A 13,992-nucleotide genomic window follows, 5' to 3' on the forward strand; every position below is an offset into this window, starting at 1 on the left:
AAGGGGGACTTTAGGAAGCAGGAATCAACCTGCTCAAGACCTTTGTGGTGTCCTTTCCTTACAAGCTAGTCAACCATGCTTGACTCAGTGAGGTATCTCTCTCTGTCGTTTCCACATGTCAAGTGAAGATAGTACAACTTATCTGTGGTTTAGATCTTGTGTTAGCACAACACTTTATTGTCAAAAGACAATGTGAGCTAGAAATGGAGAACCACTGGGTTTACTCTTATGCTTCACTTTCTCCAGGTTTACTTTGAGTTAGAGCATCACGGTGCCACTGAAAGCAGTGTGGCAGCATGGTACACACTTTGGCAAGTAGCTCCTGTATTCCAGCATTGATAAAGTCTGCTCCTTTAGAGGAGTGCAAAAAGTACTTCCAACAGCCATCAAGCTTAAGACATTGGCTTTGCTTGCCTGCAAGCAGATTGCTCTGTAACCTTCAGACATCCCAAAAGCTATGAAGATTCGTTGCTCACCTGGGAGGGGACGGGACCTAAGGAGCCTTAGGAATTCATGTCATGGTATGGTATCAGTCCTGCATTATATCTCTTGCAAGGAGATCTCTTGGCACAACTTTGCTTGCTGGAAATAGCAATTCCCAACCAACCACCCTATGTTAGGGTTGGACCCTGTGCATCTCAGCACAGGTGACTGCCACTGGTGCTAAAGGAGTAACTTTGTGAGCTGGTGTTAGTTGTTGCGCCAGCCTGAAGATGTGAAACTTGTTATTGTGAAGGAAAAATAGAGGTAACAATAATAAACAACTTAGAGGAAATGTGCAAGGTAACTGCTGATATAAAAAGATTTACTGACCACAATACATGGTTAATTACATTCATAATAAATAGATTCCTCTACTTATCTTAGGAGTATGGACAGCTTTATGTATTTACCTTGGAGTTTGTGGCCTTCGTTAATCAATGGCCTGAAGTCCTTAGATGAGATTCGCTATATGAATGCAAGTAATTGAAGTTTGGGAGTGGGTTATTAAATTATTTCAGGTGACTGATACGCAGGATATTGTAAGATCTTGGCCTGGATTGCAGCACTTCTTCAATACTTTGTTACTTTTTGTGTCACCTTTAGAAAAAAAAGGCTTTTCTTTTTCTACAGAGCATACTTAGATGTCAATGAACTAAAGAACATACTCAAACTGGATGGATCCACACACCTCAACATCTTCTTTGCCAATTCCTCTGAGGAAGAGCTGGCTGGAGTGGCAACTTGGCCCTGGGACAAGGAAGCCTTGATGCATCTAGGTGAGTGATAAAGATGTTTCTTCTTTGTAAAGCATTCTTTTGAGGCGCTAAGAAGGAAAGACAAATATGCTTTAAGCTCTGTTCTGATTTCTTATCATTCCTCTATTATATAGTCAGGGGAAAAAAAGTATTTCACGATTCCCAGATACTGGCTCACAACCAGGAAAATATTAGGTTATAAACCCAAAGCACATTATGGTATTTGTAGATGATGTCAAGCTGAAAGTATTTCACCTTTTAAGTGAAGCTACTTTACAGGGCATTCACTCCATGGGAGCACTTTGTGAAGAAGATTGGGGGGGGATAGGTGCAGGGGTGCTAGACAGAAGTGAATTTTTAACCTTAGCCTGTTAAGTTCTGATCCTTAGTTCATTACTTAGTAAGTGTTCAATTAATTTTCCTCACAGACTGTAGTTAAAATTTGTTGCTATTTTTCTCTACCAATGTGCAAAAGAGCAAACTGCTGAGAGATTGTATTTCTAATGTTCATTTGAGTGGAACTGGAAAGAGTTCACTACCCTGCAGATTGCCCTGCATGTTTCATGACTAGGTTGCTGCGTATGGCTGCTGGAACTCAGGGATCCAGTTGAAGCTGTGCAACCTCCCAAATGACTCATTGCCCTGACACCTGTAGTGCCACTGGATCTGTATTCCTTGCAAAATGTCAGATGAGCCTCAAAAGGTTCAGAAGGCACCGACTGAGTTTGTATGTACTTCTCTTAATTGCACAAACCTCCCTTGGGCTGCACACTTGATCTGGTCATCTTACAAGAGCAGGGTTTCTCACAAGTTTTCCAGATATTTCTCCAGCTTGTCCTAGGCTGGAAGTGACGTCCAGATTCAGCCAAGTTCAGTCTCAGTGAAAGGCTATTTCAGCCAGTTTTTATATTACCCAACCCCACATTGAGCAAAATAAAAAAGACGGGGTAAATGTAAACCTCAACAAAGCAAAATACAGTGTTTATTATTCTAAAGCATACTATGAGAGCTGAGTTACAACTCAAGCCATCAGTCAGGGAGGCTTTTCCACGTTCAAAAATACATTACCCCAAAACCTAGATATTAACATCTCTTTATAGTCACCTGTCTCCACAGCTGAGAGAGGCTCCGTGGTCAGACCAAGCAGTTGGAGCTGGCTGCCCTACTTCAGTTAGTAAACATTTTATTACTACATCCAGCTCCGCAGCTGCTCCGAAAGAAGCGTGAGCAAACTTCCCTTCCCAAGGACCAGCACTGACACACATCCAGTCTCCTGCTGAGCTAGGCTGGAAGTGAAGCCATTTCCACTCTGACTTGCCTCCAGCCCCATCTCCATGGGCTCGTGCTGGGAGCGCCCAAAACAGAAGATGCTGTAAATGCCTGCCAGTGAGCATTCCCCAGGGCAACATCTTCTGGCAAAACCGAAGATAGATATTAACCCCAGCCTCGACTAGTGCCCATGCTGACATGATTTCTATCACTTTGTAGTACCACAACCCCCTACTCCTGCACTAGCCCCATGGTAACTCTGTTTGCTTCTGATTGTGCAACAGTATGGGTTGCTGGTGGGAAACATTAGCCCTCATGCCACTGCTGGAGTGAAATAAGGTTGCAGTATAGCTGATCCTTCCCTAAATGAGTATTTTCACAGCTTCCCTTGGTGTTGCCATGGGAGGGAGCAGAGAACAAGAGGAGAGCTCCAGAGCGCTGAGAAGAACCTTCTGCAAGAGGACTGGGGCTTGCCCAAAGCCCTGATGAGTTCTTCTGTCACTTCGTTAAGCTAATTGTCAACATCATCCCTGAGCAAAACAATTTAAATTCAGCCCCTACAGTGTATTGACAGAATTCATTGACCAAAAAAAATCTCGCGAGAAAACAAGACATTAGCCAACAGTTTAAAGTTGACTTGCAATGGAAAAAAAGCAAAAATAAATAAATAATGGCCATAATTTCCTGTCATAATAGCCCTCCCAGACCTGTGCTTGGTCTGTAAGAATTCATCTTTAATCTTTTTTACTCTCTTCTATAAATCCAATATGTACTTAATAAAAAATATGAAATATGTCCTGTGGTGCAGATCTAAAGGCTGGGATAGAGATTGTCTGGGTGAGGGAGTTTATCTTTTCTGTAAAACTGCAATTGATTTAGATTCTTGACAGCTGTGAAAAATATAAATTTTCAACAAAGGCAAAAATGAAATCTCCCTCTCCAGCTGCCTCAGGGCTGTCCAGTGCCAGAACCATTTACCCAGCCTTTATTTTGAAGGCACATCCTGCTGAGGAATTTCACCAATACTCCTGCCATTGGAAAACAAACTCTGGAATTATCTTTGGGATGGAGCTCCCCACAAAATATATGAGGTTACTCTCTGGGTGTAAATGGCTCCACCTGTGTAGAGACCAAGCACCAGAGGAATCAGAGCATGTATTGTATAAAGGGGGAGAGAGGGATACAAGGAACATGGGGATTGCAGTGGCTGCATACTGGTGGGTTTGTATATGATTAATTGGAATTGTGGAGAACCACTGTAAGGAACAGTTTGGTGCTGTGAAAAGGTTGTGCAGATGCCACATATGGCATAACAGGCATGATGTTGCAGTGTGATTGATTTTAGTCAATCTTTGTCTGTATTTAAATTTTCAGTTCTTTTTTTTACTACCATATATGTATTTGTACATGCCCATGTGACTCCTCTCCACTGCACATGTGTAGTCACACATGCCCATGCACAAAGGGAAAGACTTTTCTCTATTGCTATTTTTGCACGTGTCCTTGGGGGACATACAAAGTGGTCCTTCCTCTCTCTCTTCAGCATTGATAAATTTCAGCTGGAATACTGTATTGTGTTTGGACACTGTACTTGGAGGAAAAGATGAGACAACTGGGAAGACCAAAGGAGAACAACAGTTGGGGAGGTCTAGAAAAAGGATTGAGCTACAAGGAAAGGTTGAATGGATTATAGTTACTCAGACTGAAGGAGAAGAGCCTAAAGTGGGGATGATGACAATCTCATAAAAGCTGATGAAAGGGGAGGAGAATCTTCTGTTCTTCATATCCGTGTGAGGCAGGACTTGAAGTCATGAACTTAAATTGCCAAAAAATCAATTCAGATTAGATGTGAGTTAAATCCTTGCAGCTGTAAGGATACTGAGTGCTGAAATTGATTGCTGGGGCAGTCATGTCATCAGGGGTTGTAAAGAGACGTTAGGGCAAGATGTGTGAGAGATGGTATAGACCTAATTGGTCCTGCGTTGTTTGAGAGTGGAATTTAGATGACTTCCTATGATCTTCTTGGTCTTATTTTCCTCTAATTCTATGGTTATTGCAACCAAGTCTCCAGATAGATAAGAAGGAAGAGTCTATGTTGCTTCACAACCTGGTGATCTCATCTTCCCTGCACTACAGTCAGTGATAAAGTTTCCCCTGCCAAAACCTTTTCTGTCCTTATTGTCAATAAATTATTAGCATACCATATCCAAGATTTATTTTCCTGTTGTAACTTTTACAGAGCAGTCTCCTGTTCTCATGGTAGGCAGTATACACAAACAGTTTTAAATAAAAGGCTTGGAAAAGTTGAGGTCAACAATAATACAGAAAATCAGAAGCGTATCATAAATCCAAAGGTATAGCTAGCTGAGCTAAAAATATAATTCTTATGATTAATTCAATATACTGTAAAGCCTCACTAATTTACCATTTGCTTATCGATACATCCCATGATTCATACAACAAAAAAAATCACTGTTGGTTTTCTTTGCGCACATTTAATAACCATGCAGTTCTTTTAGAATTATTATATTCCAGGATTTCATATTTTTTGACACATTAGGCTTATGCATATTCATTAGTGGACTGTGCAGTTCACATCAAACTAGGCTTGTCTGAGTATATGAACAGAGTGTGTTTCTGACGATTACTTCAAAGCTGTCTATACGATCAGAGCACACTCTGCAAAAACTGTTCCAGCCTTGGGTGTATTCTGTTTTCTTTGTCCAGCTATTAGTTTGCAAATATTGGTGCAACCTACTGCAATTTTTAGGGCATTTCAGAAGTTAATAGGCTTCTATTATATCTTTACCATGTGGGATAATATACAAAGAGTGCTCCAGGTATGTTTTGTTTGACTCTTGGTATCAAATACATTGCTTACACTTATCTGGGCAGAATCATTCTCTTTAAGCACATTAAATTATTTGAAATTGCATAGTATAAAGTAATTGCATGACAGATTTTTCTCTAGGTTAACAAACCAAATTGAGCATATTCAGTTGAAAGACCGATTGTCAGTGTGGTTTTGGTTTAGGACGTTGGGCTTTGTCCCACGATTCCTCATCCTTAGAGCCCCAGATTAAGGGTGAGATTAAACTTTTCTCTGAGCAGGCAACGTGCCTGATTGTTCAAAAAGCTATTCTCTTTTCCCCTTGCAGGTGGTATTGTGCTGAATCCCTCCTTCTATGGAATCCCTGGCCACACGCACACAATGATCCATGAAATTGGGCACAGCCTGGGGCTCTATCACGTCTTCCGGGGAATCTCGGAGATCCTCTCCTGCAGTGATCCGTGCATGGAAACTGAGCCCTCCTTCGAGACTGGGGACCTCTGCAGTGACACCAACCCTGCTCCTAAGCACAAACTGTGTGGGGATCCTGGACCTGGCAATGACACATGCGGTTTTCACAGTTTCCTAAACACGCCATTCAGTAACTTCATGAGCTACGCAGGTACTTGGGTTTCCTCGGTTTGCTGTTGGTGTCTGTGGCTGGGCAAGAGCAAAGAATAACAGTATTACCTCTGATTTCTGCAGTCCATTTCATACAGGGCTTTATGCTGACATGTGTGTCCATTGGTTTAGGACCAGGCTTGACAAGGGATCAAATTTGATGGCCTTAGGAATCCCTTCCAGTTCTTCTGGTTTTTTCCCCAGTTCTCCCAACTTTACATAGCGTCTGTGAATACCAGGCAGAAGGTTTGGGGGAGGGAAGAAATGAGATAAGCATTAAGAAAACAGCTTCTAAAGGCTCTACAGCAAATTTGACAACCTATTTCCCAGGGATCTGGGTGCCTGATCTATGAGGTGTTCTTTGAAAAACACAAATTCAGAGATTGTTTACCCTCTCCCAAGGAGATATTGAATGTCAGATGAATATTGATACCACCAAGGCTGTAGGATAAACCTGTGATAGGTAGATGTTTAATGAGACACTGCTCGTGCCTCCAGGTGTCCGTCCGTTCAAATACCATGTTTATTGTTTGATTTGGAGTCACTGTGGTTCAGCTAGGATCACTCACATCTGAGTTTCATGATTAGAGTGTGACTACTAGGATAGTACCTGGATCAGGGTTGCTCTTCTGGTCAACGACTACCAGTGTGCTGTGCTGGTTTGTGCTGGGAGTGCAACTACAAAGGGTCCATATCAGTGCGGTAAAACCACCCCTCCAAGAGGAATAATTTTGCTTAAGCAAAAGCCTAATTTTTTAGTTATAACTCTGCAGGCTTCTGTAGGCACAGCTGTGTTGCTCAGGGGTGCTGGTTCATGGCATTCCTACCAACAAAGCGTAATGCAAAGAGGGCATGAGCTCCTGTGACCCTTGCCCATCGGATGAGGGTGGGGTGGGGTCCTTGCTGCACCCCTGGAAGTTCAAGGAGAGTTGAAGGATCCTCTATTATTTCCCGGAAAGAACAAGGGATTCCTTGGCTCGTATTTCGCCTTATTTGGGGTCACAGGGTTTAGCCATGATGAAGGTCTGTGACATTGAGCTGACAGCATCAACAACATTTTAAAGGTGACCAATATACTTACAGCCACTGAAGGGCACCTTTATACTCCAGGCAAAAACACAGATTGCCCACTCAAAAGGTCATAGGAGTGCTTATTCTGTAATAAAACTGTAGAGAAGCAAAGTGTTTAATGTCATCTGGGGCACAGATTGAAATTATTTCTAACAAATGCTTTTATACCCTTCATGGCACTAGCTAAAAGTGATGCTTAGTTTTCTCTTTATTTTTCTGTTTGTTTAGAGGGTGTTTTCAGGGACAAGCATACACGCACTGAGTCAACTCCTCAACATGTTGTGCACTTTTGTCCATGCGGTAGGGCAGAAAGTCTTACTGCCTGATACATCCTCCTGGTAACATCATACAAATAAGTCAGTGCCACTTCAGATGACAATATACCTCCACCAAATCTGCTTGTGTGTATGTGACAAGGGGTAGCGCATGTGTGTTTCAAAATGCTGAGGTCTCTTCTTCCAATGAGAAGTTGCCTTCCCAGTTCTCTCAAGAGATGAGACAGAGAGGCAGATGACAGAGATACCTATCTGCTATAGGGAGCTAAATATGTGCTGGTGTTCTGAGCAGAAACCTTTTTTTTTTTTTTTTTCTTAAAAAATTAAGTGAAGCGACATGATAGGCATCTCTAGAGCTCATGCATGAATCTATTTGCTTTTCTGTTGTTGCCAGTGGAATAAAAATGTATCAGGATATCAAATTGCTGTAGAAATACCTTTGAAACATCTAGGTTGAGGTCATGCAGCTCTAAACATTGCCTTTCTTTCCTTTTTGTTTTGCTGCTTGTATACAGCTTGATTTTCTGTCTAACTTCCCTCTGTTCGGTTACCCCCAGCTCTGTAGCAAAGCACTGACTTAAAGGGTAACTTTTCTTTCTTTGAAATAACAAGTTATGATGTCCAGAAGATCGAGAAGTGTGAGAAATTTGACTTGTAAATTATTTTTACAAGTCCACATAGCCATGGTGTTCCTGAATAAAAGGGTAAGTTAGTCTTTTAGACCACTCTCCATGAAATCAGCAGGAATTTTGCCTTTGTATTCTGTTGGAATAATCTTTGCAGCAAAGACTCTTGAATTTCTCTAATTATTACTTCATCTGAGGATCCTGAACCTTTCTTGAAATCCAGTGATCACATGAAATACCTTTCTCCCTTGCCTCTCCTCCTTTCCCCTCCCCAAGGGGACAGCCTGTGCTGATGTTTAACAGATTGAGAATGCAGGTCATCTTTCTCCTGTGCCATTGTCTCACTGCTTTGTCCTATATATATTTTATTGTTCCTTTATGATGGCTGTTAAAGGCCTTTGTCTCCTTCTGTGCTTCCGTGAAGAATATTTATGGCTTTTACAGCATGCTCAGGGATAGACCATCGATAATTATTGAGGAAATCCAGAGATGTCGTATTAAAGCAGCTTTTTGCATACCCACAGGGTTTTGTAGATATTTTCAAGCTGGTGGTGTCTATCTGCTGTGCATGTTTGATAAGAGGAGGTCCACTGCTCAGTAGAATTAGGAGAGACGCAGGAGAACATGTGAACTGACATGTCCTTACTGTGGTGGGACTGCATTTGGGACTTTAGTTTGAGCAGGATCCCAACTGAAGCTGTCCCCTTTTGCTTGCATCTCAGGGAAGATGTGGTAAGGTTTTAAATTAGCCAGCGAATTCACGCTTTTCTTTAGAGCAAATTCATATTTTTTCGTTCCTCTTGAGTTCCACAGGGCTTGAAGACATCAGATCATCTAGTAACGCTATTACAATATTGAACTGCCAACATACACGCATACAAGCAACTCTCTGAACAGCCTTCGGTGACCTGCATCTTTCCCAGAAAAGTGTATTACTTGACCTGTGCAAAACCGTCATTGTTGTTTGTATCGCAGTAGCATGCAGAGGTCCCATCTGGGACTGAGCTTTACTGGGCAAGGAACTCTGCAGGCACATGTGAAGAAACACCCTGTGTTTTCAAGAGCTTTTCATCTGATGGGAAGAGTACCAGAAAAATGGTTAAAGTGCTAGCATCAAGTTCTTCAGCATAGTTTTTCTGGGTGACTCTGCACAACATATTTATTCCTTCTGTGATCTGCGCAATAGAGAAATAATAATTTTCTACTTCTCTGGGGTGTTGTAGTTGTAAAGTTGTATGGTGTTCAGAGGGCTCTAGATGCGTTCTTGTTGCCAGATCATGTTTGGGGAAATCAGATGAAATGAGAAATGGATATCTATGGGAAATTATCCAGGAAACTTATTTCCCCATTTTGAATGATAAAGAAATTTGAAATATCAAAAATGTTTATGAAAAGTTCAGAAGAGGGTTAGAATCATAATGGTAATGGGGGAGATTTGTAATAGAAATAAAGTTATTTTACCGCACCAAAAATTTACATTTTTAATCAGTGTTTGTAACTATTTTCTTTTATATTGATATTTCAGAATGTTTTTATTTGTTAGTTAGAAAATTTAAGAACTTTAAAAAAAATATGTATTTTTAAAATACTGTGTTCTTTTAACCTAAGAAATTTGTCAACGTCTATTGCACACAGTTTGCATGAATCTCAGTCAATGCTTTATGCTAACACTAGCTGTCCTTTGCCCTTTTATCGTCTCTCAGAGATATTCTTTAAGACTTGAAATTCTTCTAAGGCCGGAGGTACACTGGTAGCCCCAATTCTGACCAGAAGGTGCTGCACTGAGGCTTTTTGTCTCTTCACCTCCATGTGTCTCTGTCTCATCTAGGGATGATCTCTAGGTGCTTGGGTATCCCGAACCAGAAGGAGGGAACGTTTACTGATTTATTTTTTCCTCTTTAACTTTTGTTTCCTTTCATCTTCCTCCACGAGTGATGACTGCACTAATTTGTTCACAGGCCATTAACTTTTGAGTGCTGCGAGAACCTATCCCGGCCCTTGCAAGAAGCTGCCATTCAGTGGGTCGTAATTCTTTCTCTTGCTCCCACCTTATCTCCTGCGTGGTTGATGTGGCTTCTCTTCTAATTTCAGACGATGACTGCACCGACTCCTTCACGCCCAACCAAGTGGCCAGGATGCACTGCTACTTGGACCTCGTCTATCAGAGCTGGCAGCCCGCGAAGAAACCGGCTCCTATTGCAATTGCTCCCCAGATTGTTGCTCGGACCTCCACCTCGGTCACCCTGGAGTGGTTTCCGCCCATTGATGGCCACTTCTTTGAAAGGTGATCACGCACTGCTCTGTACTCTTGCACTGAATTGAAGGGAAAGGGGAGAATTAGGGGAACAACCCGGGGCCTCTCTCCAGGAGCACAGCTTTATCGTGTGCTGTGCTCAGTCTGGATTAAGGCTCTTTCCTAAATTGGTTCATACTGAGGAGGTTATTGATCTGTTTTCTGCTCTTCCTTTCTCAGCCTGTAGCGCTCAGTTGAGGGCCATTGATTTGCCATGTAAAGGGCAAATCTTTTTCCATATGTTATGGGAGGAATTTTCAATCAATGATTCTGGCCCTGTGACTCCTGCTGTTACTGCTGCTCACAAATACCTGTGGGCTTCAGCTCTGCCTGCACGTTCCTCCCTCCTCCTCTTGCAAGTTTCCTTTGCAAGGACAAAGTGAATCTTGTTTCTACTCCTATGACAACGCGGAGCTCATGAGCAGTGGAGTGTCACAGGGCAAGGAGGTGGCAGGGCTGGGGAGAGGGACAAATGCTGCCTCCTTCCCAGGGCTGCAGGTCTGATGGGAACTGAGCAAGGCAGAGTCGAAGACGTAAAACCCTGAATATCATTCAAGTGTCATCTTGCTGCACCCTGAGTAGAGCATGTAGGTCAGAGTATGTGTGTGTGTTCGTGTCTGATAGGCATGCAGATGTGTGGCACCAATAACGAAAAATTAAATGAAAGTAGGGCTCTGGATGAGAGTTGCACCTCATTGCAGATCATAGCTGGAGCAACTCTGCCCCAGGATGACCTGAGCATCTGGATAGTTCATCTAAATACTCTTACGTAGCGCTTGGATGAGCTGCAGGAGCTATGGGAGTCCTAGCAGAGAACTTCCTAAACGATTGACCTTCTCGCATTACCGTTATCTCAACTTCCCTGTTTGCATTTCTTCTCCACTTTTTGCTTTGTTATTTTATAGAGAACAAACTTCGCATGTCCTTCAGGACTGTAGCAGTATGTATCACAGGAGGCCGAATTTACAAGCATATTAGCACCCAAAAAGCTGTCTCAGCACTGCTGCTTTGTTCAGTGAGAGCACCTTGAAAGCCACTGCCTCCATCAGGGAAGAAACTCCTTCCAGCGCTACTAGGACACCATGGCCATTTCAGTGGCCAGCTTGCACTTTATCTGAGTAGGCAAATAGCTGTTGTTTTCTGCCCAGATAAGATTTTCCACCTTTATTGTAGATTAATACGGGGAAGGCAATCAAATCATATTACGAGTTGATAGAGAGGTCTTGTGCTCTGAACAGTGTTTGCTTTAATTGCAGTTTTGCAACTGAATCCCTTTATTCCCTACGTGTGAAAAGGACTTATGTGAAGTTCTGAAAATTAATTCAGAATTTTTTAGCCCATAATCATTTTTAGGTAAATTAAGTTTCTCCAATTTAATTTAGATTTCAGAAGATACTTATCATGTGTTAAATAAATACCATCTGCCTTTTAAAACACGTTGATGCAGAGTTAATTGTTATGTAACCAAATATGACTTTATTACATATTTCTTATAACTCAATCAATATGTTCTTAATAACCCCTAGTTAGTTGCTTCTTAAATAACATACAGTGGATAGCTTGCTAAATCTGAAATTTCATAACAGAGTTATCATATGTTAAATAAATAGTGATTTTCTAGAAAAAAAAAAAGTCCTTTGGGTTTTCAAATCTGTGTGCTCGGTATTACTGAAGAGATTTAAAGAGACAGCCTCAAATACTTTGAGTCCAATTCCTTGTTAAAATGAGATCCCCAGTGCCAACAGATACAGAAATGTTGCTGTGACCATTTAAAAATGTCACTGAAATATATAAATGATCCTGTCTAAACCATGCTCAAATTTCTGAGATATTAATCAAAACAAGGATGATAGCAGTATCATAGTGACTAATACTGGAAAACCTCACATGCTGAACTTCCAGTACTGATATGTCCAGCGCTGCTCGTTTAGAGATACATGCCTGTATCAATTTGTAAAATTGGGTCACTGTGCAAGACAAGTAGGAGGTAAAATTGGCCAAGTATAATCTTATCTGTGTGTGGGAATACTGTAAAACTTTGCAGATATTTTTACACAAAGTGCACACCATGGCCCAAATTTTACTTGCCTCACTTGAATGAATAAACTCATTCACTTCAATGGGACTATTCATGTAAAAAACAGAAGACTGATACTCAACTGCTGAGTGCCTTGGGCCTGGTTTCTAATGCACAGAGGCCCCTTCCATGCTGTTTTGACAGTCTAAAAGGGCCTTAAAAGGATGAATGGCTCTGGCTACATTAGCAAGTATTGTGGCCCAATATAAGTAGATCTCTAGCGCAAAACAGTTGTTAATGAAGACCTGACGTCAACACTGTAGGGGTTTGGGGGGGGTGTTTCAGCCTAGCTCTAGCCTGGCCTCATGGCATCAGCAGTTGGAGCACATCAGGTGTGGTCCCGGAGCACATCTCCACTCTGTTTCAGGCAGAACAGGGTCCAGCTTCCATGCTCCAGGACTGCTCTGAGTGCTGCAAGTGGGGAAGATGGAGAGTTTCACTTCAAAAGCTCGCTCCTGATTCAAATTACAATGCTACTCTAGGCGTGCTCAGTGTAACTCAAGTTCCTTTTATGTCCCTTTTATTCTCTAGAGCTGTGCATAGGCAGTGACCTCTGCTTAATGAAAGTCAGGAAGGGAAAATTTAGCCTTGTGTTTAAAAATGTAACACTGGGCTGGCTACATCTGTGGTTGAAGTCCTGATGGGTCTGTGGTTTAAGCGAGATGAAGCATGGAAGTAAAGACCATGTTCTTTTTCCCTGCTCAGATGCAACTTTGTCACAGGTGCCACAGTATTAGGTGCTTTTCTCTTAGGGCCTTGGTTCTAGAAATTACATGATTAATTATGTGGATTCGGGGACGGAGAGTAACGCTAACGCATAGTTCTTGTAAATTTGGGGTTGGCTATCCTGTGTCCTCACACCTTAGCAAGAGTAGCTACATAAGCTGCAACAGACCCTCCTTACCTATTTAGTGTGTTCAATTGATGTCTTCTATATTAGAGGGTCATCTACCTGCACACAAATTTGCCAACATGTGTTTGACCCTAAACTCCAGCAGCTGGTTGAGCTTCTAAACATCTCTAATAATCAAATATATCAAGAACCAGCATTTCTTCTTGTAGCTCCTACACACGGGATTGGAATACTTCCCATTCTCCATCTTCCCATTAAAAAAAAAGCAAGAAAAATGTCGCATGAGCATATAATAATATGTAATAATAAAATAATAATAGAGCCAACAAAACAAGTGAAAACAAGTGAGAAAAAGAAAACTCTATTCATTTCCTGACTGCATCTATTAGATGCGTTCATCTGCTGTCGCTAAGCATCCATTCATGCGCCTCCTGTTTGATATGCGTAGGCAGGATGTAAACAGTTATTGTAATAGGGCTCTGCAGCAAATTCTGCTTGGACAGAAAACTTTGCATGCATCTGCTCTTCCAAGTTTTCACTGAGGTGACTGCATTAATTTCCATGAATCTGATGCTATCTCATTGTTGGCAAGCAAGTATTTTGGTCAGTATGGTGTCCCAGATCTAGATGGCTGGGCTTGATAATCGCTTGCTTAAACCTTGCTGAGAAGTTTCAGTGCCTTAGAGGGGAGAGCACCAATTCTGAATTTCAAGTAAGCAGACACAATTTAGCCTGAAAACAGGCACTTTTTACTGAAAGGAATGAAAGATTTTTACTGGTTTTGAGTTGCCCACTGAACTGGTGCTGGCCCTGAAGAGAATTGTCTGTTTTTCACTAGT

General features: G+C 41.7%; 1 protein-coding gene across 1 annotated transcript in view; it reads left to right on the forward strand.

Annotated features, from left to right (window-relative positions):
• The window catches only part of PAPPA (pappalysin 1), a 180,803-nt gene that overhangs the window by 51,403 nt on the left and 115,408 nt on the right, over nt 1-13,992 (forward strand). Inside the window, exons 3-5 of the mRNA XM_049832511.1 lie at nt 1,114-1,259; nt 5,666-5,959; nt 10,022-10,214. Coding sequence (XP_049688468.1) covers nt 1,114-1,259; nt 5,666-5,959; nt 10,022-10,214 — 633 coding nt within the window. The remainder of the gene's footprint in view (nt 1-1,113; nt 1,260-5,665; nt 5,960-10,021; nt 10,215-13,992) is intronic.

Source organism: Accipiter gentilis, chromosome 29, assembly GCF_929443795.1.
Source record: "Accipiter gentilis chromosome 29, bAccGen1.1, whole genome shotgun sequence".
In the NCBI taxonomy this organism is placed as follows: Eukaryota; Metazoa; Chordata; class Aves; order Accipitriformes; family Accipitridae; genus Astur; species Astur gentilis.